This window comes from Sceloporus undulatus, chromosome 2, assembly GCF_019175285.1.
Source record: "Sceloporus undulatus isolate JIND9_A2432 ecotype Alabama chromosome 2, SceUnd_v1.1, whole genome shotgun sequence".
NCBI lineage: Eukaryota > Metazoa > Chordata > Lepidosauria > Squamata > Phrynosomatidae > Sceloporus > Sceloporus undulatus.
In genome coordinates, this window is record NC_056523.1 from 174,772,572 (window position 1) to 174,798,336 (window position 25,765).

A 25,765-nucleotide genomic window follows, 5' to 3' on the forward strand; every position below is an offset into this window, starting at 1 on the left:
ACAGACAAAAGCACATTTGACCATTTTTTCCTGTTCCTCCTCCTTTTCCCTTCACATAACCACCCATCATCACAACAACAATGACAACAAATGCGTGTGTACACCCACACACTAAAACTTTAGCACGCATAGGGGCGATCGAAATGGAGCAGATTCTCTCGCCAGCCTCGCCAGGTTTCCTCCTATCCCACCCCCTTGTGTTTTAAAAGATGCCCCCCTCTCTTTCAATCTCTCTCCTTTTCTTCTGAGGAGGGGGGCTTGCAATGGAGGGGGAGAGAGAGAGAGAGAGAGAGAGGAATGAGGGGGATGTGCGTCTGTTGTTTGTTGCTGGTAGACAAAACATTCCAATAATCCGGTTTCAAAGAGAAGAGCACCCACCTTATTTAAACCATAAAACAATTAAGGCCAGACGTCTAGCCGGTTCTGGGGTCCTGTTTTGTTCCATCCTATTCAGTACCCTCAGCAGTGAGACAAACAAGAGTTGTAAAACTGGCATTTTTGGGTCTGCGGAAGTGTACCTATGGGCTGCTTTCAAAGCTGCTGTATCCTGTCTTTTTTGTGTCGACTACAAAAGGGGTCGCTTCCTCCTCCCCCCTCCCCAACAAAAAAAAAGCTGAAGATGAGAGCTCTCTTTCTTCCTCCCTTAAACCCCACTCTCTGCAAAGTGTGTGTGTGTGTGTGGTGTGTATACAGAACACAGCAGATAAACCAGGTCGGCTCTAAATTGTTCCTTTCTTTCTTTCTTTCTTTCTGGAAACGTCTCCACAAGAAAAAGTAAGATGGGGGAATGAAGAGATGTTCTTTGTTTTAAAAATAATAATAACAATAATGCACCCACCCAGGTAATGGGAGGGGGAGAGTCCTTCGTTTTTGCAAGGCGGAGGAATGATTACCTACACATTAAATGCACACACGGGCACACAGGGCACACTTCCACGTTTTCACCTCCTTCCTCCTCCTCCAATCTGTGAAGGCTCCAGCCCTGCGGACATTGACTTCGGAAAGGACAAAGTGCTTTGAATCCTCGCCGGAGCTTACTTGCGAGTAAACCCATGGGCCACCCACCCAAATCTGCCAGGGCCATCCTGCCATTTGAGAGGTGTGTGTGTGTGTGTGTGTGTGTGTGTGTGGAGGGGGGGAAGGTTGGGTTAGGCGGGGGAGACTTGCACATGAACTGTCCCTGCGTTCTCCCATAAAACAAAGCAAATCAGAAAGAAAGAAGGGGTGGGCAGGGGAGGGGAGGGGAAGGGAGGGGAGGAAGAGAGAACAACCGTCTTAGAGAGACAAAGGGAGCATAACTTACATTCTTTTCGTCGTCCCCTCCTCAACCCCCCTTTACTTTTTCTTTTTTCTCGCCCCTCTCCCCCCTTTTACTCCAATGGGAGTTCAGCCCCCCTGCTAAAGGCCTTCGGGGAAAGGGAGAGAGTTGTGGGGCGGAGGGAAAGGTGAGGAAAAGCTCGCATCTTTAGTCATCTTGAAAATGAAAGGCTGGTTGAAAGGGGAAGAGTTGGACAAGCCTGGTGAAGGATCAAAGTTAATAAAATGGCCTCAAGCTTCCCTGAGATGAAGAAGATGACGGAGTGGAGAAAGGGAGGAAAGAAAGAAAAGGAAGGAAGGAAGGAAGGAAGAGGGAAGAGGAGAAAGAATATCATTAAAGGAAGGAAGGATTAGAGAGACAGTCTCCTTTTCACTGCCCCTCACTCTAATAGGTACACTCTCATACACACATGGCAATATATGTTTAATTTTTAATAAATCTAATTCTTTCTATTATTACTCTCATCATCGTTGTCGTTATTATCGCCCATCCCAAAGAGGGCAAATAAGGAATTGTCCCTGCCAAGGGGACGCCTGTGTTTGTGCTTTTCTTCCTAGGCCCTGCCGCCCAGTGGCAAGGGGGTCCCTTGGAGACTTGGACTGGATGGGGAAGAAGAAGGGCTTTACCCCCTGCTTTCAGGGCGGAGGCCTCGTCCTCTCGGCCCCGGTCCTTCCTCTCTCCCTGCCGCCGCACCCCAAAACCAAAGCCCTAAATAAATACACTCCCCAACAAACAAAATGGCAGAGAAACAGAGTATTGGCGGAGGCAGGACGTTACAAAAGAAACGTTTTGTGACATCAGCAGGGGTAATGGTTTCCAGATTTTAATGTTTTTTATTTTTTAAAAGATATTTCTTTTTCCCCCTTTTTAAAAAGAGTTGAATCCGGTGGGGCGAAAGGAAGGAGGGAGAGAGAGTGGGGAGAAAACAAAACAAAACACTGTGATTACCCCCGATCTGTTTATCATTAGAAAGATTAAAACGGTGCTCGGCTCTTTTCATTAAAAAATAAAATAAAATACAGAGAGAGACCCCATAACAAGTTGTTATGATGAAACATCTCGTGACGGCTCGTTTTTTATCCCTTTGACTTTCATTTAGCCAGTCCTTGGGAAGGACTTCGGAAACATCCATTTGTAGGAAAGGCTAAAATGGACTATAAAAAATGAGAATCTCTGCCCTCTGTTCCCCCCCTCCCTGGCCCCCAGCCCCCGGCCCCCTCCCAAACCCGCCTCGTGTCACTTAACTCGTTCCTAAGCAGTGCAAACGTCTGATTTTTAACACCGTTAGCTAACCGGCCTGCCGCCTGCCAAGGAGGGGAAGTCAAGGAAAGCTCTTTGTCTAAAGAATGGGCTGCAAGACGAACCTCCCAGCCTTAAATAAACCCCACTCTTCCTTAGGACTTCAAAAATGGGCTTAAATTTTATCTTATTTTATTTTTTGGCACCAGTCCTCCCTCCCAGACTCCGTACCATGGCAAATAAACCCTTGCTTTTGGGTGGAGGGGGTTTAGGGTGGCGGGGACTGGACCTAAAGAGTCGCCCCCCCCCGAGCAACCCGGCCTTAAGTGTTTTTAGGGGCCCTGCATTGATAATCCCAAAGAGTCCCACTAGATAACAAAAGGTAAGCCTGTTGCTGGGAGCAAAGGCTGCCAGCCGCCCATATTTAATCTGGTACATATATTTTGATTGCCCGGGGCCATAAATTAGTACAATTAATTACCCCGGCCTAAAATGTGCAGTACATTGCCTCCCTTACCCAAACTTCTCCTTTTATGAACTACCTACCGCTACATGGATACAGATATAAATACATAAAGAGGGTGAGAGGGAGGGCGACCCTGAGCGGAAGTCCTATTTTTTTTCTCTTCCCAGAAAAGGGGTGCTCTTGTTGGGTTTCTCCCAGGGACCTAAGAGATTCCTCTCAGTGCTAAGTCTATGGGCCCCTTCCTCCAAGATGGTGCCTTTAGGAAGCCAAGGACGAGGTCCCCTAGTCCTAAAAAAAATCTCTTTGCAGTTTGGGGTTGGTGGGATGGGATGGGTCAGGTTGTGTTAGTCCTCCAAAGGAATTTAATTGTTTCTTTTTAAAAAAGACACCTCGATTAGCAAAGTTTTTTTTTTCTTTTTCTCCTCTTTTTTTGTGGCGTTAGGTAGATATTTACAGAGAGCTGCTCTACGATCGCAAAACATAACAGCATTACAGAACGGTTCTGTGACAATCAGAGAAGACACAAATAAGTACACCAGAAACGTCCAACACTATGACAGAAACATTGTTTGAGGGTTCACTCTCCCCCCCTTTTCACCCCGTCCTCTTTCCTTCCCCACCCCCTTTTCTTTTTTCCTTTCCATTTGTACAAAATATGCAGCCACGACGTCATGAAATTAAAACAAAACTCAACAACAACAACAACAACAAAAATTGGATAAAATTTAACTTACAAAATAAAATTCTAACAAACAAACAAAAAAATTCAAGTACTTTGTTGTTGTTTTCTGAAAAGGAACAAAAATGTTTATGTTTAGTTGCTGGGTTTTTTTTATTTTTTAATATCTTTTTTTTTAAGAAAAGCACTCTTCTATGTCCTTTTTGCTCCAGAATGGTTGCCGTGTTTAACTAATTCTAAACACTCATCAGCACACCGGGAAAAAGAAAAAGGAAAGAAAAAGAAAAGTCAGGAACAACGCTTGGCACCCCAAGGAAGGAAGGAAGACCCAGCGCCGCCTCGGCTTCTCCCTTGGCTGCAGGGACTCCTCGGCCAATTTCACTGCTGGTCTTTATTATCGGTTTTCTCCTTGTTCATTTTCTTCATTTTCATCCGCCTGTTCTGAAACCAGATTTTGACTTGCCGCTCCGTGAGATTAAGCACCCTGGCCACTTCGTAGCGGCGGTCCCGAGTTAGGTACATATTGAACAAAAACTCCTTTTCTAACTCCAGCGTTTGGTACTTCGTGTAGGGACACCTTTTCTTCCGTGTAGAGCGTGCATGGATCCAGTTTGCCACGGGGTTATCTGGAAGAATAAAAGATTTGGGCTTTTTGAAGGAGATATATAGCTGCAGAGACACTCATATATACAAGTATACCTAAGCATCCACTTATAGTTATCATTACATTCAGCTCTAAAATCCCCAGAACCATATCTAGCCAGTTATGATCCCTCAGGTCTCTCTCTTTCAGTCTCTCTCTCTCTCTCTCTCTCAAGTTCCTTCTCTTTGGCAGCATTATCTGATCAGATCTGAATTGACCTTCAGGATAGTTTAAGGGCATGTGTATTCTTTGATAGGAAGTGGAGGTGCAGTGCTTGTCACCTTTTCTGAAGGCAGCGAGGAAGACAGTGAATTCCTCAATGGGTTTTTACCAGCCCTCTGTTTTGTTTGGTTTGGTTTGGTTTAATTTATTTTTGGCAAACTACAATTTTATATTTTCCACTCGTGGACCACAATCTCCAACAAGCCTACGGTTTAAAAAAATAAAATTGGAGCAAAGAGTTTAATAACAACAGTGGCATCAGTAATACTGTTCCTCCTGCACATGAACACCAGTAGGAGTAATTCAAGAACACAGTCATAAAAACTCAAAATTCCCACCACTTCATAGGCCCATAAACTCTGTTTACAACCATTACTCTCTGGTCCCCTCTCTATAACCTTCCCACTGATGGAACTGCAGGCATTTTCTCTTTTTTAATATCTGGAGAATGCCCCAGGATAAGCCTACTGGCTCCAAGAAAAACATCCCTTCACAACCCTAACTCACCTTCTTCTATACTAAACTTCTTCACCTTCTTCTATGCTAAACCTTATACCTTTGGTAAAGGGAAATAACTCACATTTTAGACCCTTTCCCTGCGGAAGTCTGAGGTTAATAAATATTTTCTTGGTTCAAGGCTTTTTAAAACAAATTTCTTCCCCTTTTCCCTGTGCTTCCCTCCCTCCTTCTGTCCCTCACTTTTTTCTCCCCTTTATACATATATGCAGATATAGATACAGATATATTTCTGTCTATCAGGCTTTATGGCCCAGACCAGAGAAATAAAAGTTCACAGGAAGAAACCAGCACTTGACCAGATTTGTTAGGCCTAAAAGCTTTGCAAACACCTGGCATGGAGAGGAGATTGTGGAGGTGTGTACATGTGTGCACAGTTTTCTCTGTTTGCATGAAATGTACAAAAATGCACACCCAGGTACACACAGACAGAAGATGTGATTAGACCTATACACAAGGGGACTTTCACTCTTGGTGTGCTGGTGGTTGATGGAATTCCCTGTATTTTTGCTTGCTGTGAGTTCCAGTTGCCCAGAATCAATTGCACAGACTTAAATGGCATATGTCCACGAGGGAAGGGAACAGTGGAAGGGGAGAAGAATTATGAGTTTTTAAACTACAAGTGGAGACATCCTTTGGATGCCTTATCTGCTTTTTTTTTTTTTTAACAATGTTCAAGGGTATTTCTTTCTTTTACTCACTTGGCTGGCAAGTTGAACTGTAGAACATTTTTTAAAAAGGGGGGAGAGAAAAAGAGAGAGAGAGAGAGAATGGTCTACTGCTTTTCCTAGATCTCTCTCTCTCTCTCTCTCTCTCTCTTACACAGTCACACTCAGAGGCATACACCCATAATCTATTAAACCCAAAGTGTCTATTTATAGATTTCTTAGCTCAGTTATTTCACTTTTGATAACCTACACTCACTTTCTCTCCTTCCTCACGCCATCATAGGACATACTCTTGGACAAGATGGAGAGAGTCTCTGAACCATAACCTAAGTGTTGGGTTTTCTCTTAGGTTTTCCTCCCTCCCTCCCTCCCTCCCACACACACCACCACCACCTTCTCCTTCTAAAAATAATAATAGCAACAATATATAAACATAGCAAGATAATCTCCTCCTCCCACATGCCCACGATTGTATTTGCCATTCCTGGTCCTTGAAAAAAAAATCTGAAGGACTATGGACAAGGAAGTGAGGGCATGGCAGGTTATGAATATTTGATCAAGTGAATGAATTCTCCAAGGTGAGAAAGGAAGGGGTGAAAGAAAAAAACACCCAATAATGCCTAACAATCCCCAATAATCTTCATAAACAAGACCCCCCTCCCTCTTGCTGCCCGCCCTTCTGCCCCAAACCAAACAAACCACTTATGAATCTCCTAACTCAGGTTTTTCTTTCCCTTAAAAAAAAATGAGAGAAAGAAAAGAAGGGGGGAAAAAGAAAGAAAAAGCCTTGTCCAGTTGGGGTTTCAAGGCAAGGACGCCAAGCATTCTAAACAGCAAGGTAATTTCATTTTATTGAGTACTGTGCACGGAGGCTGTAATGCCTTCCCGGTTGTAAACAAGAATGACTTCGACTTACTAGGGTCCAATTCGGTCTTTTCTTCTTTGTGTTTGTTGGAAGCGATGGCCTCAGATTCCGGGGAGGGAATAGTCTGCGGGGTCCTGTCCCTGAGGTCTCCCGGGGATCCGTACATATAATCCGGATAACTACGTCCATCCACCGGTCCGCAGTCCCTGCGGCCGTGGAAGGCGTCGGGTTTAAGCCCGTAGTGCCGGCTGCTGGCTGGAAAACCTGGGAAGGAGACCGCGCCGGAGATAGGCTCCAGCCAAGTGCGCATATACCGCGTGTCAGCTCCAATGTGAGGCTGGTGGGTATACGGGTGGTAGACCACGGACGACTGGGAGTGCACGGGAGCCCACGAAGTTGTAAAAACGGCCGGTTTGGGGGCAAAGCTGCAGGATGGAAAATCTGCACACTCCGGTACTAGTCCTGAGGGTCTGGCTGCTGCGGGGTGAGAGCCAGTCGCCGGGAACCTGGATGCCAACAGTTCTTCGCTTTCGTGACTAATCAAGGAATCTACATAATAGTTGCTTATGGGACCAGAAGCCGACATTGTTCCCCCCTCTTTTACATTCATAAGATTATTGTATGAACTGTATGTGTACTTTTTATCTTCTCATAGAACAATCAGGGCAGGTAATTATTTTTTCAGCCTTTCCTAGTTGGCCATTGGCTCCCAGCTCTCACGTGATTGTATTTACCCAAAATACAGTGTAGATCAATCCGCAGGTCTTTTTCGCCCCCCCTTTCTCTCTCTCTCTCTCTCTCGCTTTCAATTTTTTTTCCTCTGCTTTTTAAATAGCGCCTAATGCGACTTGGGTTTTTCATTTAAAAAAAAAACCTCTTGAAATAATGCAGTTATTAGCAGCAGTTGGGTCTTACGTGCCATTCGCTGAGAGGCGACTCTGTTTCTTCGGTGGCTGGAGGGCTGGCTCTGCGACCTGGCTTTTCCATAGCCCTGCTGTTAATGAGAGAGAGAGAGAGAGAGGGAAAGAGAGAGAGAGGGAAAGGGGGAGAGAGACTGTGCGTGTGTGTGTGTGTGTGCCTGTGCTAGGTATCTGGTGTAGCAAGGTATCACAGGAACTATTTCTTGACGCAATTTGTCTCTGTCTGGTCTCTCTTGGCTTCTACAGCTAGTATTCTATAATGGATACATTACATGGGATTTCTTTAAAGGGGTAAAGGAGGGGAGGGGGACCCTTCGGTTGAAGGTCCTGACAGAGTTTGCTCTGCTGGCTCATCTCTTTTGCAGCACCAGCCCATGAATGGATATATAATCATTAGGGGTGTCTGTGGGTGGGTTGCTCGCACTCACATATGAATATATATATGCATGTATGTGTGTGTGTGTGACACAATATATATAAATAGATGTAGAGATTCATACTTTTGCCTGATCGAAGGATCTCTTTTGTCATTCCTGCTGAGGTGCACATTCCAGAATCTACTTAGCTGCAAGAAATCTTGGGATCGGATCACGTGCCTTCTCTTTACACCTATGCATCTATGTGTCTGTGCTGGGTGCTTATTTGTGGGTGGGTGGGTAGTGTTTATTCTCTCCTGGGTGGATGACCTTGTAAAACATGAATGGAAAAATAATAACAACAACCTTCCCTCCCCCCCCCCACCAAAAATAACAAGGCTCTCATCTTGTGAGAGGTTGCTTTATTCGGCAAGTACTGGTGGATGTTTTTATGTCCTTCAATAAAATTTTTACGAGGATCATTTGATTGTTCATAAATGTGTCGTTCATTAAATAAAACTGTATGAGTAAGTTGCAGTTAGAAAGCATAGCTGGGAGTGAGCTGGGACCTTTTGCATGATAAGACAGGGAGCCTGGGGATGTGCTTGCATGGAAGAGTTTTATTCTGTTTTCCTCCTCCGTCATCATCATTATCATCACCACCACGAGTATCATCTCCCTTTAAAAATAAGTCCTACCATGGAAACTTTTTTCTTTTACCGAATGGCTGGCAGAACTTCACTTGAAGACTTCTTTATCTCTGCCTGTGTCTGTGTCTGTGTACATTTCAAATAATAACACTTGCTTGGTAGAGTGAGGTGATAGGTATCTATCTAGCTGGTACCCTTAGAAGTCTGTAGGGAAAGCGTTGGTTGCTTCTTCTGGAAAATAAATCTGCAAAAGGAGAACCCCCGCCCCCTCAAAATAAAAATATAAAAGCAACACCAAGACAACACCAACAGGACAACAACATGAAGAGACCTTTCCCCCTGCTCCTAGACGTTGTCAAAGAGGATTCACGGTTTCCAATGTAGCAGAATCGGCTTGGAGGTGCGGTAATTTTGCAACAAAAGGGGAGGGAAGTACAAGAAAAGTGGAAGCAGGGAACATTATGGAGGTTTCCCTGAGAAGAGAGGGAGAGAAGCAGAGAAGCAGAGGGCAGAGAAAGGGAGGGGATGTGTCCCAGAGGAATGCAGGATTCAACAGTCCCATTAAACCCAAACCCACAGTGTCCGGGTCCCCCATAGACACAGGACCAGGAGAGGGATTATTTTGAGGTACTGTACCTTGCTTGGGAGATCCTAGAAAGAGAACATGAACTAGATACAATGAAATCCTTGCCAAAAAAAACAAAAACCCACCTCTCTTTCTGTTTCTTCTTCCCCATCATATTTATTAGTAGTATTACTGTGTAGTGTTGTTGATGTCGTTGTTGTTGTTATTTTAAGGACTCTGGAAAAGTTGCTTGACTTAACTGATTAAAGATTCCTGAGTGCATCTTAATTCACGAGTCATGGCTCATTGTATCCCAGCCTTCGCTGGCTGGTCTGGAGAGACAGCATTTTATTCCACAAGGATAGCTCTTTAAATGGAAAGAGATTGGGATGTGTGGACTTTCCTTCCTTATGCGTGTGGCTGTGTGTCAAAGAAATCCAAATTCGACAGCAGTCTTGCTGTGAAACATGAACTAACCTTCCCCTGACCACTAATTTCATACCTATTTTAGCCTAGCTCTTTCTTTCACGGAAATAGTCCTATAGGAACTTTTAAGGTGTCCTTTGGCCTGCCTAGAGTTCAATTTATCTGTCATTCAAAAGTCTCAAGTGACTTCCTTTTTTTCTTTTTCTTCTTTTTTATTTCTTTTTTTTTTGTCTTAATTCGTAATGAAGAGTTCATACTGAATATTATTTCAATCTGTATTTTATTTTATTTTTTAATAATTTTATTTTTGAGTTACACACTTTAAGTGCACCTACACCATGCAAGGAGGTGCATATACACGAGGTGGAATATTTGCTGGGGGTTGCACTTAAGAAATCAAATTTTCTTTGCCAAAATAATTTTTTCCCAATTTATGTTGTTGATTAACTAAGGCATGGGGAATGAACGAGGAAATCTCTTTCACAGAGAGAGACATACAGGCACACATGCAGAGAGAGGAGGATTTACCTTATCTGTTGGGAGGAGAGACAGGGGATAAAAATAAGACAGAAAGAAGAGAATTGTTTCAGAAAGGCAAAAGGTCTAACATACGATCACACAGACGAAGAAGAATGGATCATGTAAACAGAAGGGCAGGGAAAAGTCAACACTGCTGCTAACCTCCACAGAAGCAAGCAAGGTCATTAAAATATTGGTGGATGGCGCAGCCCTCCTCCCCCCAAAAAAGAAGAAATCCAGCAGCGAGAGGTGCCTTTTCTTTCCAAGGAAGCCTTCCAGCCAGAAGAAAACCAAAGAAGATGGCAAAAGGAAAACCAGTTCTCCTCTATGATGGCAGGTTGCTCCTATAGCCCAGGATCCTAGGAGGCTTGTAGTGCCAAGCCTTCCTCGTTCAAGGAGTCCTGCGCCTGAGAGCCGCCGCGGCAGATGCTGAAGCCAGAAAGAAAGAAAGAGAGAAAGAGAGGGAGAGAGGGAGAGAGAGAGAGAGGAATAGCAGCATTTTGTCTATAGAGGAGACCCGCAGGGATGGAGACGGTGCCTTGAACGCAGAAGGTCCAGGACATCTTACGCTGCCTTCTTCATCACCGCCTGAAGCCAAGGGAGAATAAGTTTGGCCTCGGGGTGTCTCTGCCTTCACGCCTCCATGCCTCTGCCTTTACAGGCGAGTTTGAGGAAACTTCCCTGGAGAAATGTATTCTGAAAGGTTCTTCTTTCGGAGATGGGTTTTTCTTTTTTCCAGAGTGAGGAGGAGAGGGGGGAATATTGGCATCCTTAATCTAATCTTTAATAACCTGGAGGGCGAAAGGCAACGTTTCTACTCCTTCCTTCCGGCCAGAGTGCCTCCAACAGACTGCTATATTTCTATTTTTAAAAAATAAAAAATAAAAAAATCTTTCCCCTCCCATAGAAGTCAATCAGCCCCACAACCACGTGGCCCAAGCCAGCTTCCCCTGTCTCCTACACCTCAGAATAAAATAAATATTAAAAATATGGGGTTTTCTTGGGGGGAGCATCCTTGGGAAAGGTGCCCTTTTAAAATCGGTATCTACCTATGCATTTTATAAAGAAATAAGATCTAACCGTCATCTGTGACGTGAATGGCAAGAGAGGGAGGAGTGACCCCGACTGGTGATATTTATTGATCCTCTTCAGTGTAGATCTGACCCTAAAAATAGAAGCTGCAAAACTCCCTCTGCCATATTTATTTACTTATTGTTATACATGCCTAAGCAAAGCTTGTTTTGGAAAGAAACTTGGAAAAGAGGCGCCCACCTTCCTACCTCACACACCGAGACCCAGACAGAGCCTCTCTTACCCACCCAAACCCACCCACCCACTTCTCCTTGTGGCTCTTCCCACCTTTTCCACCCATCGACTTTATCTGCCCATAACTGGATTGCTGGAGCTCTGCAATTCCCACCTCACTCTTAAGGGCTTTCCTCTGTAAGAAGAAGAGTCTTCCTGTAATTTCAAAGAGGGACTGGGAGGCTTAAAGCTTATCTAGATTTGCTTAACAACCTCCTCCTCCTCCTCCTCTTCAGCCACTACCTCAGTCCTTCTTGCCGCAGAATCACTGGCTGTCTTGAAGCATCCTTCCAATCCATTCCTCCATTAACCGGATATCAAACCAAACCTTCGTGCTGATCGACTCCAGGCCTAAGGCACCCAAGGGGGGCACTCCCCATCCATCCATCCATCCATCCCCCATCCTCCCACCCACATACCCCAAATCCCCCGGGACTCTTGGGGGCTCCAGAGCAGCTGCTGGATTCGCACCAAGGAAGCAACGAAGGAGGAGAGATCGGCCGAGCCTCTTGGGTCAATGGCTCCCGTGCGTCTCTGGAGGCCGAGGCCAGGCCGAAAATTGCTGATGGAGGGGTTGTTAGGTTGTATGTGGGGGGGATTTTCTGCATCCACAAAACTCTGACCGAGGAAGGCCCTTGCCAGGAGCAGAGCAAGGCGCCCCCCTTGACAGGCAGCCCAGCAGCGAGCCTGTCTCCCTCCCTCCCTCCCTCCTTCCTTCCCTCTCCCTCTTTCTCCCTCCCCTATGGCGGTGCCTTCCTTCTTTCCTTCGCCTCTTGAGTTTCCCACCCGGTTCAATAAACACCGTCAAGTTCGGATTAAAAAAAATCCCACTTTCTTCCTCCCTTCCTCTCTATGCCTGGTTCCCCCCCCCCCCCTTTTTTTTTTTTTTTTTTTTAATTTCCTTGGGAAAACTCCCGGCCCAGGTTTTCGCAGCCCCTACAGGCCTCCGCAGCTGTAGGCTCGGAGGCGTCGCCGTGTTGACAGCCCTTCATAAGCGAAAGCAAACTAAGCATAAAGTCCAACCCTTGAAGTTTCCCCATGCGGAGTAGTGGAGGAGAGAACAGCTTCCCTCCTCCCCACCCTCCGCCTCTTCTCTTCGGGAGCTTTAAGGCTTAAGGAGCTTCGGAAGGCTGAGTTGGCTGCGAAAAGCCCGGAGGCTTACTTCCAAGGAGAGGTGTTTGCAGCCGGGGTGTGGCCTCTATATTATTTGTTTATTGATTGCTTTAGTTTTCTTACCATCCTTCTCTCTCTCCCGATTCATCCTCCCTTTCCTCTTCCTCCCCCAGCCTCATTTTCTCCTGCTCCATCTCCCTTTAGGCAGAAAACGTTATCTGTACAGAATTTGCCTACCTGATTCTCCCCTTCTCTCCTCTCTCTTCCTAAACCCTAAGCCTACTGCCACGAAATACCACGGAGATTGCAAGAATAACATTACTATTCCTATTGCAAGAAAAACATTACTAGATTGTTACTACCAGTCTGGCATTTAAAAAGCCCATCTACTAGTAGCCTAGTGGTAGCATTGATACTTAAAGGTAGTATTAGGACTTCGACTGTGCAGGAAAAAAAAAGAGCGGAGGAAGGGGGAAGCTACTTCACCACTGAGTAGCTCAATTGTGCATTCACTTTGATTTCTTAAATATATATATGTTTCATACGCACACGCGCATACACACACACACACACACATACACATGAAACATACATATTTAAGAAACATACATATTTTGTTATTGTTGGATTGCTTGAATTGGATTTCTTTGGAATCAGCTATTTCAAAGACGGTCAGTTACGTGTTTCGGTTTTATTTCTTTTGGACGTGATCCTTCAGTTTAACCCAAGGGTCGAGGGCAAGAGGAGGGAGGAAGGCAGGCAGCAGAAAATGCACATCCAAATGAAATTTACTCGGGAGGCGTTGGTACCTGTTTAATGGCTTTTCTGTCTTTCCCCGACCCCCCTTTGCTTGCTGCTAAGAATTTTGTCAGATGTTATGACTTTGGATTCCAGACTGTTTAGGGCTTGGAGGTGGGAGTCGTAGAAGACAATAAATTCCGAAGTGCAATTAAACCTCAGGACCAATTGATTTCAGCGTGTTGCGGTGTCTTTCTTGAAAAAAATTCAGGTTAGAAAAAAGAGGAGGAGGAGGAGGAGGAGGAGGAGGAAGAGAGTAAGAGTAAGAAAGAGAAGAACATATTCACAGATGCGGGGTGCTGCTGCGAGTCACCCAGCGGGCAACAACATTTAAACGAGACATAAAATGGTCTGTCCCTTAAGCCAGATCTGACATCTCATCTTAAGGATCATACCCATCCACACACACAAACACACACACACACACACACACACACACACACCCATGGTCAGGGCTATCCAAAGGAAAAACCTCGACTCACCAAACCCAGTGCCAGAAAAAGGAAAAAGAAAGGTGGGGGGGGGGAAGGTGGGGGGGACAACAACACCCCAACATAATTCTACAACTCTCCCGCCAGGATTGCCTTCCTAGGCTGTAATTATCTCCGCCAGGAGCTGGGTCTGCTTCCAGGATGGAGGCTGCCTCCTCTGCTTCGTCGAGGAATCCCACGGCCAGCTAGAAAAGGGAAGGTGTTAGAGATGCACATCCAACAGGGAGGAGGAGGCCGCCTTTTATAAACAAGGGCAAGTTTCAACCGAAGGCCGACGCATTCCTAGCCGAAGCTCCAAGCCCGACGACGACGCAGAAGCTCCGCTAGGCCTCGGTTAATTATACCTGCCTTCTGCGGACAAGACTCCCTCAGGGCTGAGCAAAAGGAACTTTCCCTTGACAAATGCACATGCACTCACATGCCGGCATCACACGCGCACACACACACACACATCACCCTGGGCCTTCCTCTGTGTAACAATCCTGTGGGCTTTCTAGGAACTATTTAAATAGGAGAGCAGTGATGCACAAGGGGAGGAAGAGAAGGCAGACAAACACACAATGGATCTTTTGCATACACACACACACACACACACACTGCGCTTCTATACCCCATCACGTTGTGAGGTTTAAATAATAATAATAATAATCTGATAGCATAGCAACCAGAGTTTGTAAAACAACAGTTGATCACAAGCAAAACAGAAATCACCTACACATCTCCCACCATTATTGTAACTATTGTTCCCCCTCCACAGTTGCAAACACACATCTTCCTCTTCATTGGTCTCTGTGTGTATATGTGTAGCGGGGCACAAGTCCAGAGAGAAAAAGAGTGGGGAGAGAGCCAGAGACAACAAGTATGTGTACACACAAACATAAATATACACATGGATATACACCATATATTCACCAACATTATATTATAATATTAATCCACATGATATAGGCATTTAGGTACACATTATATACGCACAGACAGGCACATACAATATAGGTAGATAGGTGGGCAGATGGATAGACAAATCACATGTATGTTTTGTTCACATATAATATAACTGTATCTATCCAGAGACAACAGATGAACTTTAACAAATGGGTCATACATGAAAATATTCCAGTTCAGCTTTAAGGAAGTTTAAAGTAACTGAAATGAATGGGGTTTGAGCACAATCAACCATGTTCTGGATTGTGGCCTTGTAATGTGAGTGCATATGGACACACAGTTTAACTGATAGATATCTAATGGATATACTGATGGATGTAGATTTACAGTTTACACACTGTGGGTGGGTGGGGGTCTCCTTCACCTTCAAAACTCCCAGAAACAAGAACAAAACTGGCACAGCCGCAGGCCTGTCTATACACAAAAGACGCAAGCCTTGGGAAGTTACACCTGCTGTGAAACGCGGAATTACAGCAACAGACCCGAGGAAAGAAGGGGGAAAAATGAAGCAACTGTAAGCAAACCGGAATGCTGATCATATTTTATAAGCCCAACAGCAGCCCCAGCAAAAACAGACAAGGATGTTTAGCGATCGAGCAAAACAATATTTTGTCGAAAGAGAGATGTAGGCAAAACAGCACGAGATCCTCATAATTACACATGTTTTCACATAAGAGATGAAGGAAGACGCCGTAATAATGCTTAAGTCTGTAAATTTTCCCCTTTCATCCAGATCTAATACAATCGTTTAAAAGGAAAAGTGGGGAAACACAGTAGGGGAGGATTTAACTTTTATTACATTTCTTGACTTGGGTCGATTAAACATATATTACTTTAGACTTCTCTCTGTATTGTGTTCATAGAAGGGGGGAGATGAAATAAAATTTTATAACTGCCTGGATATATATATATATATATTTCTCACCATCCTTCTTTATGCTGCTATATAATTTTTAAAAAAGTGTGGGGAGGGGGAGATGATTTGAGAATTAATATGAAAACGGGGGGAGAATTCTATCTATAATGAATAGAGAAATCCATCAACTACCACAGGACTATTGCAAATAATTATGGAACTCATGATCAGCCATTTATCTATTGCAATGCTAGTTTACAGGAACAAGATACAATGGGAGGAATCTTTATATTTCTGTACTGCGCTTTCTTATCAACAGGCTTACGAACTTGGAGGGAGGGCTTGTGGCGTATTCCACCTTTGCAAGATCCCGAACATAGCCGCTTGGCCAAACAGGGTTATTTTCTGAGCCAAAACCAGTCCCCTTGGGTTGTTCATGGACTTTTAAAAGGCACACAGCATCAACAACAACCAAGAAAGCGGCCCCATCACACCGAAAGCCAGTCTAGCCATTTCAAGTGCCTCTGGAAGGCCATGTTTACCACTACTCCTAATTCAAGCTGAATGCGTCCTTTCAGCCGAAAATCGTCTCATTTCTCCTGAAGAAAAGTTTGTTGACACATAAACATGAAAGGCAGGAATAAAAACAACCACACCACCAACAACCCAAAGATTTTCAAGGGGGAAAAAGAGAGAGAGAGAGAGTGGGCGATTCCCCCTTAGCTGTGCGGAAAACACAAAACTGCATTCGGCATATAATGCACAAGGTTCAGTTCCTTCTTGAACTATTTACACCAAATTTGATAACTCCATGCTCTGACCTAAAGAAGCCTCCTTCGTATCAAGTGTGAGGTTGAGAGCATCACAGTATAACCCTGAACCTAGAAAAGAATAATGAAAATGGAGGGAACAAGGGGATCTCTGAAATCAACAATAATATTCGGAAAAGGTGAAAGAAGAGAACAGAACCCATCCTCTTTAACTCCGTGTTTTCCTCCAAAAACATGTAAATGAATAAAGACTTTTTAAAAAAGAACACCAAAGGAAAAGACCACTCTTGGAATGTCGCCCTTCTTCTCAGCGCCATCACTGCCATCACAAAGTCCACCTCCACCACTACTACAACTTGTTAATCCTCCAACTGAGCAGAGCCATTTTCTTAGTCAGCAGTTACTTAGCTTTCATAGATCTCTTCAGTGTGTGAGTGGGGTGGGAATAAAGCAGATTAGATTCCAGCTAGTGTTCAGAAAGCTACAGCAAGTCGTAAGCCTTTGCAAGTGATAGCCCACCCTGGGTTTTTTTTAAGCTTGTAAAATGGCTATTAATTTTTAAACCTGAGCTGTTTGGGGATTCTTAAGGAGACACAGTGAGCCCTGGCTCCTATTTACTGCTTTGTTCTTCGGTGCACCTTCAGGGAACATAATATGCTATAACTTATCTGATTTAATACTCCGAGCACCGGCCATCATATGGCAACAGGAGATTGCCACAGAAGTTACTAGGCTGTAACGTTAGCTTTCCAGTAGCCGTCGACGCGCCGGGTTTATTGAGCTCTTACACATATAGAGACACAGATGAATAACTGCCCCGTGCATATTCCTTGGGCAGACCCTGTGCTCAGGAAGCTTTCGGAAATCCTAAGAACACAAAATAGCCAAGGATTGCCCAGAAAGAAAAGACAGAGAGAGAGAGAGAGAGGGAGGGAGGGAGGGAGAGAGAGAGGGAAGGACACCGAAAACTCGGGATTGACACTCAGACAACTATTGCAGTCTTAACTTGAGCCAACTCAATCTTTTGATGAGCAATTCTCAAAGAGGGATCCCCTCTTTGTCCGCCTCCATAACACCATTGGCCAGAAACAAAAGCAGCTTGGAAATTCATCTCAGTCCATAAGTAGCAATATGTGCTTGGAGACCTGGAGTTGGAGGGAGGAAGCAGGGAGGGAGTGTTGAACACTTGGGGGGGGGAGACAGAGGGGGTTATAGCGTCTGGCGGACCTGTTTTTCCCTATGCAATGAAGACCCTCTTTTCTCTCACACCCGCTCCTCCATTCTATTTTTAAACAAAATAAATCGGCATGAAACAATTTTCGGAGCTTCGCTTCCCCTTAGAAGCACCCCATCTCTCGGCTCTGGTCTGGCTGCGTGTAAATAAGTGGGGAGGGGGAGAGAAAGAAAGAGGAGGGAGGGGAGGGGAAAAAAAGAGAGGAAGGTTGCCCTTGATGAAGACTAACTGACGTAATTAAGGCAGTTTCTTGTTGCCGAGTTAAAAGCCAACCCCAACAACATGAAACTACCTAAACCACGGATCAGCTGCATGGAAGGGCGAAAGATCCACACTCATTTCTGTCAGAAAGACCGTGGGGAAAAGGGGGGGGGGGGGGGGGGGGGGGGGGGGGGGGGAGGGAGAAGGAGGGAGAGAAGAGAAAGAAAAAGAGAAAGACATAGAGGAGAGAGAAGAAAGAAGAAAGAAGAAAGAAAGAACCCCTTTGTGGGATCTCCTGTAATGTCACTACATATCCGAAGTCAGAAGGCAAGCAACGCCAGTGCCAATCCACCGTCTCTCAAGAAAACATTCTTCAAATTAAGGCAACATCTTTAATCTCTTCATTAAGACCCCCCTTTCTCCTCCTCCTCCTCCTCCTCCTCTCCCTCCTCCTCCTCCCCCTTTAATAGAATCTGCAGTCAACTCTCCCTCTAGTTGTCTGTGTCTCTGCGGCTGAAACGTTTAACGGAGCCGCTGGAGTATCCCTTGAGTTATATAGTAGACACATCCACGATCCTTTACTGGCGAGCTGCCTCGGCTCTGACCTTAGCCATTTGCGAGTGCATATTGCCAGAGCAGCCACTCCCGAGGGGGGATAAAAGAAGAAAAGGGAAAGAAATCACAGGGGGGGACCTACAAAGACAAGGGGGAAGCGTGTGTGTGTATGTGCGTATTCCAAAATGCCACCAAATTTTCTCATCTTCCAGCCAAAATTCTGAAACCAAAAGGCATGTTAAGGCAGTCACCCCGATTTCAAACGTGTCTTGGGTTTACTGAAGAAGTCCTCCATCCCACCCACCCCCAAACAGACGCAATTAAAAATAAATAATAATAATAATAACAACAACAACAATCAAAGACCGGAGACTCTATGGTATCTGCCTCTAACGTGAGTCCAACTTCACCTCAAGTAAGTTATTTTAAAAAGAAGAAGATGAAGAAGTAGGGTGGAGTAGGGTCCTGGTGCTGATTTTTCGGGGAGGGGGAATGGGAATGGAAATCTATGCACCACCGTTCTTCAGCCATGCATATTCTGGTCGAAAATGAGCTGTCACACAGGAATAAGGAAACTCGAACCAAAAGACAACTCCGGAGAAAGCCAACCGAACGCCCCATCCGTGCAAAAGCTGGGTAGCTCCAAAGTGGAGTTCACATCCACGCCGCCTTTACCTTGAGTAGCAGACACAGGGAAAAACAGAAATCCACTTGTACCTCTGCCATGTATCTTAGCCAAGAAATCGTCTGTCTTACCTTTGCACATCTTCCACGCTGACATCCCATTTTTTGCGTTGTTGATCTTCTTCTTGTTGTTGTCGTTGATGATGATGTTTTTTAAAAAAAGTATTCCTGTTTTTTAATAGAGTGATTCTTCCAAAGGAGGCAAAAGGAGCGTGCCTTTCCTTTAAAAAAAAGACCCAAAGCCATGAGGAGTGTGCATCCCAAGAATGCAGCTCAGCTTCTGACTTGCTTCCCTCCTCCACAGTCACCTTTAAATGCATCTTTTACTGCTGCAGCACATTATATTTGCAGATCATAAAATCCACCTCCAGCGCTTACCAAGACTGTCCTGACATTACTGTTTTATGACCTTGACTTATTGTGGTCACCTGGATAATATTTAAATCAACGTTATGGTCTCTCACTTATATTAAACCCGCTAGGATACTCTCCTGAAAGCCTTAAAAGGATGAGTCCTGGGGAGAAAAAAAATAGAAGAAGGGGGAAAAGGGGGGGGGGCGTGCTTTTTTTTTTTTTTGCAAGATGGGGGTGGTAGAAATCAGTTTGAAAAATACCCAGTTGAACACGGTTGTAAGACATTTATTTGGCTCCATAAAGGAAGATACATGCAAAGGATACCACATACAGATTATATTTAAATAGCAGTCACCTCCCCAAAAAACCCCACCCCAGACTCCCTCCCCCTCCCTCCATTGTAAGATATCAGTACTGCTTTTATTATTATTGTTATCTTTCCTTAAATATAATGCTCGATAGTACCACCTCATTGGAAGGAGACTGCATAACTACACAACGTGAGCATGTTCCCCACTGCCACTTCCATTTACAGACACGTATGAAATTCATTTTAGTCATTGTTTTTATTATACAATAGGCAAACTACACTAGGATAGGAAAAGCAAACTTTCAGAAACACCTAGGAACCCTAAACAGAAAAAAGAAAGGCATAGAAATAGGTCCTTTAAGTCTCCCCACCCTTCCTTCCCTTTTCTTTGTGCTGCTCCTGAATAACTTAAAACATCTTAGAAGCTGTTTTCTTTTAAAAGCAACCGCCTTACTCTTTTATTTTACATAGAAACATTGATGCAATATATATATATTTATATTTATATTCTCATGCTTATACCGATGGATGCACCTTCTCTCTCTACAAACTGTAAATACCCAAATCATAGGACTGCACACTAGCCTGAGGTCTTGAATCCCCCCCTCTTTCTCTCCCCACCTCCCTCCCATACGCAATGCATTTATACCCAAAGGGGGGGGATTTAAAAAAAAATACTGCACAAGATTTGTAATGGTTTCTCCCCCCCTCCTTTTCACACTTTCCATCCCTTCCTCTTTCTTCGTGTGTGTGTGTGAACACTTTCAAGTGAAATTAAAATTGGAAGTCAGTTCGCGAATTCGGTTCTCTCTGTTCATTTTCTTGAGTTTCATCCTGCGGTTCTGAAACCAGATTTTGACTTGTCTGTCTGTCAGATTAATACTCTTGCTAATCTCCAGGCGGCGCTCACGGGTCAAGTACATATTGAATAAGAATTCCTTCTCCAGTTCCAACGTCTGGTGTTTAGTGTAAGGACATCTTTTCTTTCTTCCGCTCTTTGCTGTCAGCCAATTTCCTGCAGTGTTTTCTGCCTTTATATCCTCTGTTAAAAATAATATTATTGTATAAGTATCTGTGGAATAGCAAGGAGAGCTTCCTAAGCTTCAGACTGCATTTTGCTTCTTTATAAAGCAGATTCTTTTGTTAACACCAGAATCTCCATCTTAGGCTCAAATAAATGGGTTTCGTCTCCAGCTCCCTCTGGTCGGCTATTTACAGATTTTAAGAATTCTAATTAAACAGGTTCTTACATCTAATGGTTCTGGAAAATGTGGAGGATGAAACCTTTTTACTCATAGCATTGTTCACCTGGGCATCAGAATACAAAAAACCGCCACCGCTTCATGGTCCTAAAAAGGATGTATATTTTAAGGAAGGGATAGATGCCCCATAGGAAAATAAAATATCCCAAGCAGAAAAGGCGCTGGAGCTATTGGCAATCTCTTCTGACAGGGTATCATTCTGTGACATTATTCTCATCCAGGCTTTCAGAAATTAAACCTCATATTTGAATAATGTGCCTTTTAGCCCGACATAGCGCCCTGGCGGAGGCTTTACCCGACCAGCATCTTCTGGTATCCAGAACCAGACAAAATAAAGCAAGACTCTGGAAATGACATTTAAAGGGCAATTTTTTAATTATTTTTTTTTGCTTAACTAACTGTGGCTTTTTCCCTCTCTTTCATCAGAGGACCAGGTTTCCTTTTTATTCGGGCGTTAAGCCTCTAGGAAAGTGCCTCCTTTTATAGTGGGAGAAGAGAGAGACTTTCGATTTGGGTATTTGTTTTTTAAAAAAAGGATAAAAAAGAAAAGAGAGAGAGAAAGAGGGCAAAAACCTCACACATATTTGTCTGGACAAAATCCCAACTCTATTAGCCTTGTCCAGAGGGCCATGCTTCTTCGCAATGGCAGACACAATCTCCTTTGGGCAGCCACGGCCACACACTTCAGACGCACACCACAGAAATACATAAACACCTCGGATTTGAATTTGGACCTGCAAAGATTGTGGCAGCCAGAGCCAGTTAACATTTATCTAAGGTGTGAATATGTGTGGCATAGGTGGAAGACGTTTGGGGACTCTTAAAATCTCCGGGTCTCTTTGGGCTGCCAGACTGACGCCACCACTTCCTAGAAATCCCACTCTCCTAGAGACCAGCAATGCTCCTGCCCACCCTCCCCAAAACACACACTCACGACAACCTAACAACCTAACAACCATTGCGATGCCTCTCACATTCCCCAACACTGCCATTGAACCCTGCAAACGCCCAAACCCCTCAACTCCATTTCTTGATCTCCTCCAATTGCCATGGCTGGGGTAAGAGAAAGGGAATTTAGGAGACCATATGGAAGAAAAAAGCAAAAGGCGAGCAAATTAAAAACAAACACCACACAAACACACAAATCAACCACTGCTCAAATGGCACAATACATGCAATGCCAGTTTCATCTCTAATGATGGCTTCTCTTCTCATGGGGGAAAAATGAAGAAGAATTTGAACATCTAAGGCGGGACATTTCATAGGTATTAATTTGTTTGAATTCAGCATCACCATGAAGCAAAAAGGAGATCACCTGTTAGATTCTTCTTCTTCTTCCTCTCTTCCTCCCATTCCAAATCGAAATGCCAGTCGTGTTTAATTTTTATTTGTTTGTTTATTTTTGTCAATTTTGACTCCCGCGAATAATATAGGGCGTGAGTTGGCATTTCGTAAGAAACACCTTTGGGGGATACATGTGTACAGATTCCTTTTAGAAATAAATGAATAATAATAATAATAACAATCTTGACTTTGCAAAACAAAAATTCCATCTTTATTATGGCAGTTGAACTCACAGACGAAATAATTTCATCTTAGATGCGCCAAAAACACACACAAAAAAGGCCACCGTTTTCAGTCATTTTAAAATAACAATGAATAAACACAAGCACATAAACATATGTATGTGTATGCATATATGTGTATAGACATATATATACAAATACACAAATATATAAATACACGTACACACACATACATATATTCAGCATCATCATGAAGCAAAAATATAACAATGAATAAACACAAGCACAAATATATGTATATGTATGTGTTTATATGCATATATTTGTGTGTGTGTGTGTGTGTATACACACACGTACACAGATATATGCAAATAAACAAATATATATAAATACACATACACACACATACATACATTCAGCATCACCATAAAGCAAAAATATAACAATGAATAAACACAAGCACATAAATATATGTACGTCTATGTGTGTGTATATATATATATATATATATATATATATATGCATATGTGTGTGTGTGTACACACATACACACATATATGCAAATACACAAATTTTTACACATGCATATATTCAGCATCAAATATTGAAATACACACACACACATATGCACACAGGTACATATATGCACATGTGCACATATACACATGCATATTGGAACGAATGAACGAAATGCCCTATCAGGGATGAAAACGAGGGAACGAAAGCCTGGGTTCTTTTGTGAGAGCCAAAACAAGCAACACATGTATGCATATGTATTGATGGGGGCCATACATGCATATGTGCCACAGCTATGCATGTACGCTTCCTATGCACGTGCGAACACAGGACAACATACAACCACCCAAATAGACCTCTCTCGACTGTTGATTTTATACACTTTATTCCCCAGTGTTTAGGTTCTCAAAGAAATTGAATTCGCGTACTTTAAAGCTCTCTCTCTCTCTCTCTCTCTCTCTTCCCCCCTTTTTAAAAGAAAAGCAATTGCTTTTTATCTGAGTCCCCTCTCAGCAATATAGGAGGCCATACACACTTTTAATTTCTCATCCCTTTCCTCCCCCCCCCAAAAAAGACGCATCCTATGCACCCATCCTCCATGTCTTCCTTTCTGTGACCTTAAATTAAATGCTTGGAGCCCTTCTTCCCCAGAATGGGACCTAATGGACCACAAGCAACTTCGTTTTTGCAGGATTGTTTTAAGAGCACAAGCCAACTTCCAATGGAAAACACCACCTTTCTCCTTCATCAAAGCTAAAAGCCTTTTTATCCCTTGAACGCCCAAACTCCAAGCAGATGCTCCACAGACATGAATGGTCTGCGAGCTGTTTCCAACCCCAGTCAGACTCCTGAAGCCGGGAGCCGGCCGCCGGTTATCAAACAGGAATGCAGCATTGATCATGAAACTCAACAATCAAGTCCAGCCTGAAGTGTTTGGACACACCATTTCCACACCACACATCTCTTCTCCTCTCCTCCGGCCCCACCGCGCTCAAACAAGAAACAGTCCGATTTCACAAACAAAACAGAAAGAACGAATAAAACAGAATAATAAATAAAACAGAAAGAAAGAATATGGTGTTTTTAAAATTAAAAATAAAAAGTGGGGGAAGGAGGGAAAGACCACATTTTTAACAGCCAGCGAGGGAAAGGGGGAGAAAGGAGGGCAATTCCAGAGGACAAACACCCAACACATTTTCTAACCTTGAAAAAGTCTGGTGAAAACCTTTGCACATCAAAAGAGTGTGGAGACCCCTTACGACAAACACAACTTAACCAACACAACAGGCAACAGTGGCTTGCAACAACTGCACCCCAAACACAGATATCTCACACAAACCTACCCCCCCCCCCACGAAAATAACACAACAACGTGAACTTCGGATTTAAAAGCATTGAGTGTTTCAACCTATTTAAAAAGTCTCCTTTCCTTAGGAGCTCATCTCGCTTGCTGTTGTTGTTGATCTTGTCGTTGTTGGCACTGTTTACTGTTGCTGCTGTCCTTTGCTGTTGTTCCCTATTGTTGTGGTGGTTTTACTATTTAGCAAAGAAAGCAGGAAGCGTTGCCCTTTATAATTTTTTGGTACAAACAACATTTGTACTAAAAAGGGGGTGCAGAGAAAAGTTAACGCATTCTGGCGGAACTAGGACCGCAGGCATTCCTTTCTGAATAGTAATATAGCAGAAGGAATAATTGTGTTAATAATGACAACAACAACAATAATAGAGTAACAACAACAACAAATAACAAGGATGATGATGATGAAGAACAGGATTATTACTGTTGTTATTATTATGATGATTATTGTTGTTCTTCTTCCCCATCCCATTCCCCGAAGGTGCAGGAGATCTTCCTCTTACCTTTCGCTTCGTTGTCGGAGTTGTCAGTGCTGGTATCTGTACATTTGCTCAGGTCCTTCTCAGCTTCCGAAGGGCTGATTTTGGCAACGGGGAGGCTTTTTTCTGTTTTAATTTCGTTGGCGGGGGTGTTCTGGGGGTTTTCGGGCTTTGGGTTTTCTGGGAAGCTGACTTTAGCTCCTGGTTGTGACAGTGGGGTCGGTTGTTGTTGCTGTTGCTGTTGTGTCGGCGGAGGCGGCTGTTGTTGCTGAGACGTTGGAGGCGGTGGAGGTGGTGGAAGTGGAGGTGGAGGTGGAGGTGGTGGAGGTGGAGGTTGCTCCAGATGCTCGCTCCTCGGGTTGAGGCTCGCCCTGGGTTCAAAACTTGCCTCAAAGTCGCTGGGGTTGCTGCAGTTGGGCGCCTTCTCCATGGAGGGGTAACCTTGGCTGGCTCTGTAGTAGCTGGGCACGGGGACTTCATGGTCATTTAGGCAAGACTCAGGCATCTGGTTGGGGTAGAGGGTGGCCTCGGTGGCGCTTTTGGCTCTTTTGTCAGTGTTGTACATGCAGCAAGCATTTTCTTCCTTGACATTGGTTGGGAAAGAGCAGGAGGGGAGTTGCCTCGCAACAGGTTGCTCGATTCGGTAAGTACTTTTTGGGTCACACCAGGTGTCTAGCTGAGAGAGGTAAGATGGATAGGTGTTGAGAGACAGGCTGGCGTTGTTATTCACCTCGTCCCTTTTGGAAAGAGACGGGATGATCCCACAGTTCCTCATCATCCCACAGCTGAAGTCGTTCCCAGACTGCATATACATCCCTTGGTTAGAGGAATAGTTCTCCCCTCTGCAGGTACCGGCTAACGAGTCCATCAAAAACGAGTTGGGAGTCACATTGTTGGGACATGACATTTTCAGAGAGGGGTTTTAAAGAGGAATACTACAGCCAGGGGCTGACATCT

At 44.1% G+C, this 25,765-nt stretch overlaps 3 protein-coding genes across 4 annotated transcripts in view; all 3 read right to left on the reverse strand.

Moving 5' to 3' along the window:
- Nucleotides 1-19,414, reverse strand: part of LOC121920794 (homeobox protein Hox-D3-like) — a 204,290-nt gene extending 184,876 nt beyond the window's left edge. For both annotated transcript variants that reach the window (XR_006101772.1, XM_042447990.1), the window contains exon 1: nucleotides 19,077-19,414. The gene's annotated coding sequence lies outside the window, so the exon portion shown is untranslated. The remainder of the gene's footprint in view (nucleotides 1-19,076) is intronic.
- On the reverse strand, nucleotides 3,856-10,860 carry HOXC9 (homeobox C9). Its single transcript, XM_042448000.1, has 2 exons — nucleotides 6,668-10,860; nucleotides 3,856-4,328 (listed from the first exon to the last, which is right to left on the reverse strand). Exons 1-2 carry the CDS (start codon nucleotides 7,224-7,226, stop codon nucleotides 4,081-4,083), a joined length of 807 nt encoding a protein of 268 aa, XP_042303934.1. The 5' UTR covers nucleotides 7,227-10,860; the 3' UTR covers nucleotides 3,856-4,080.
- A 343-nt stretch (nucleotides 19,415-19,757) lies between the features above and the next one.
- Nucleotides 19,758-25,765, reverse strand: HOXC10 (homeobox C10). Its single transcript, XM_042447988.1, has 2 exons — nucleotides 24,833-25,765; nucleotides 19,758-20,710 (listed from the first exon to the last, which is right to left on the reverse strand). The coding sequence occupies exons 1-2, from the start codon at nucleotides 25,713-25,715 to the stop codon at nucleotides 20,433-20,435; spliced, it is 1,161 nt and encodes a 386-aa protein (XP_042303922.1). The 5' UTR covers nucleotides 25,716-25,765; the 3' UTR covers nucleotides 19,758-20,432.

What these genes read in the sequence shown, in the direction of transcription:
- HOXC9 (XM_042448000.1), bottom strand. Translation starts at nt 7,226, where the DNA reads ATGAATGTAAAAGAGGGGGGAACAATGTCGGCTTCTGGTCCCATAAGC. An exon ending in AAAGACCGAATTGGACCCTA is followed by an intron (nt 4,329 to 6,667) that starts GTAAGTCGAAGT and finishes TTATTCTTCCAG; the next exon opens with ATAACCCCGTGGCAAACTGG.
- HOXC10 (XM_042447988.1), bottom strand. Translation starts at nt 25,715, where the DNA reads ATGTCATGTCCCAACAATGTGACTCCCAACTCGTTTTTGATGGACTCG. An exon ending in CTCCGACAACGAAGCGAAAG is followed by an intron (nt 20,711 to 24,832) that starts GTAAGAGGAAGA and finishes TATTTTTAACAG; the next exon opens with AGGATATAAAGGCAGAAAAC.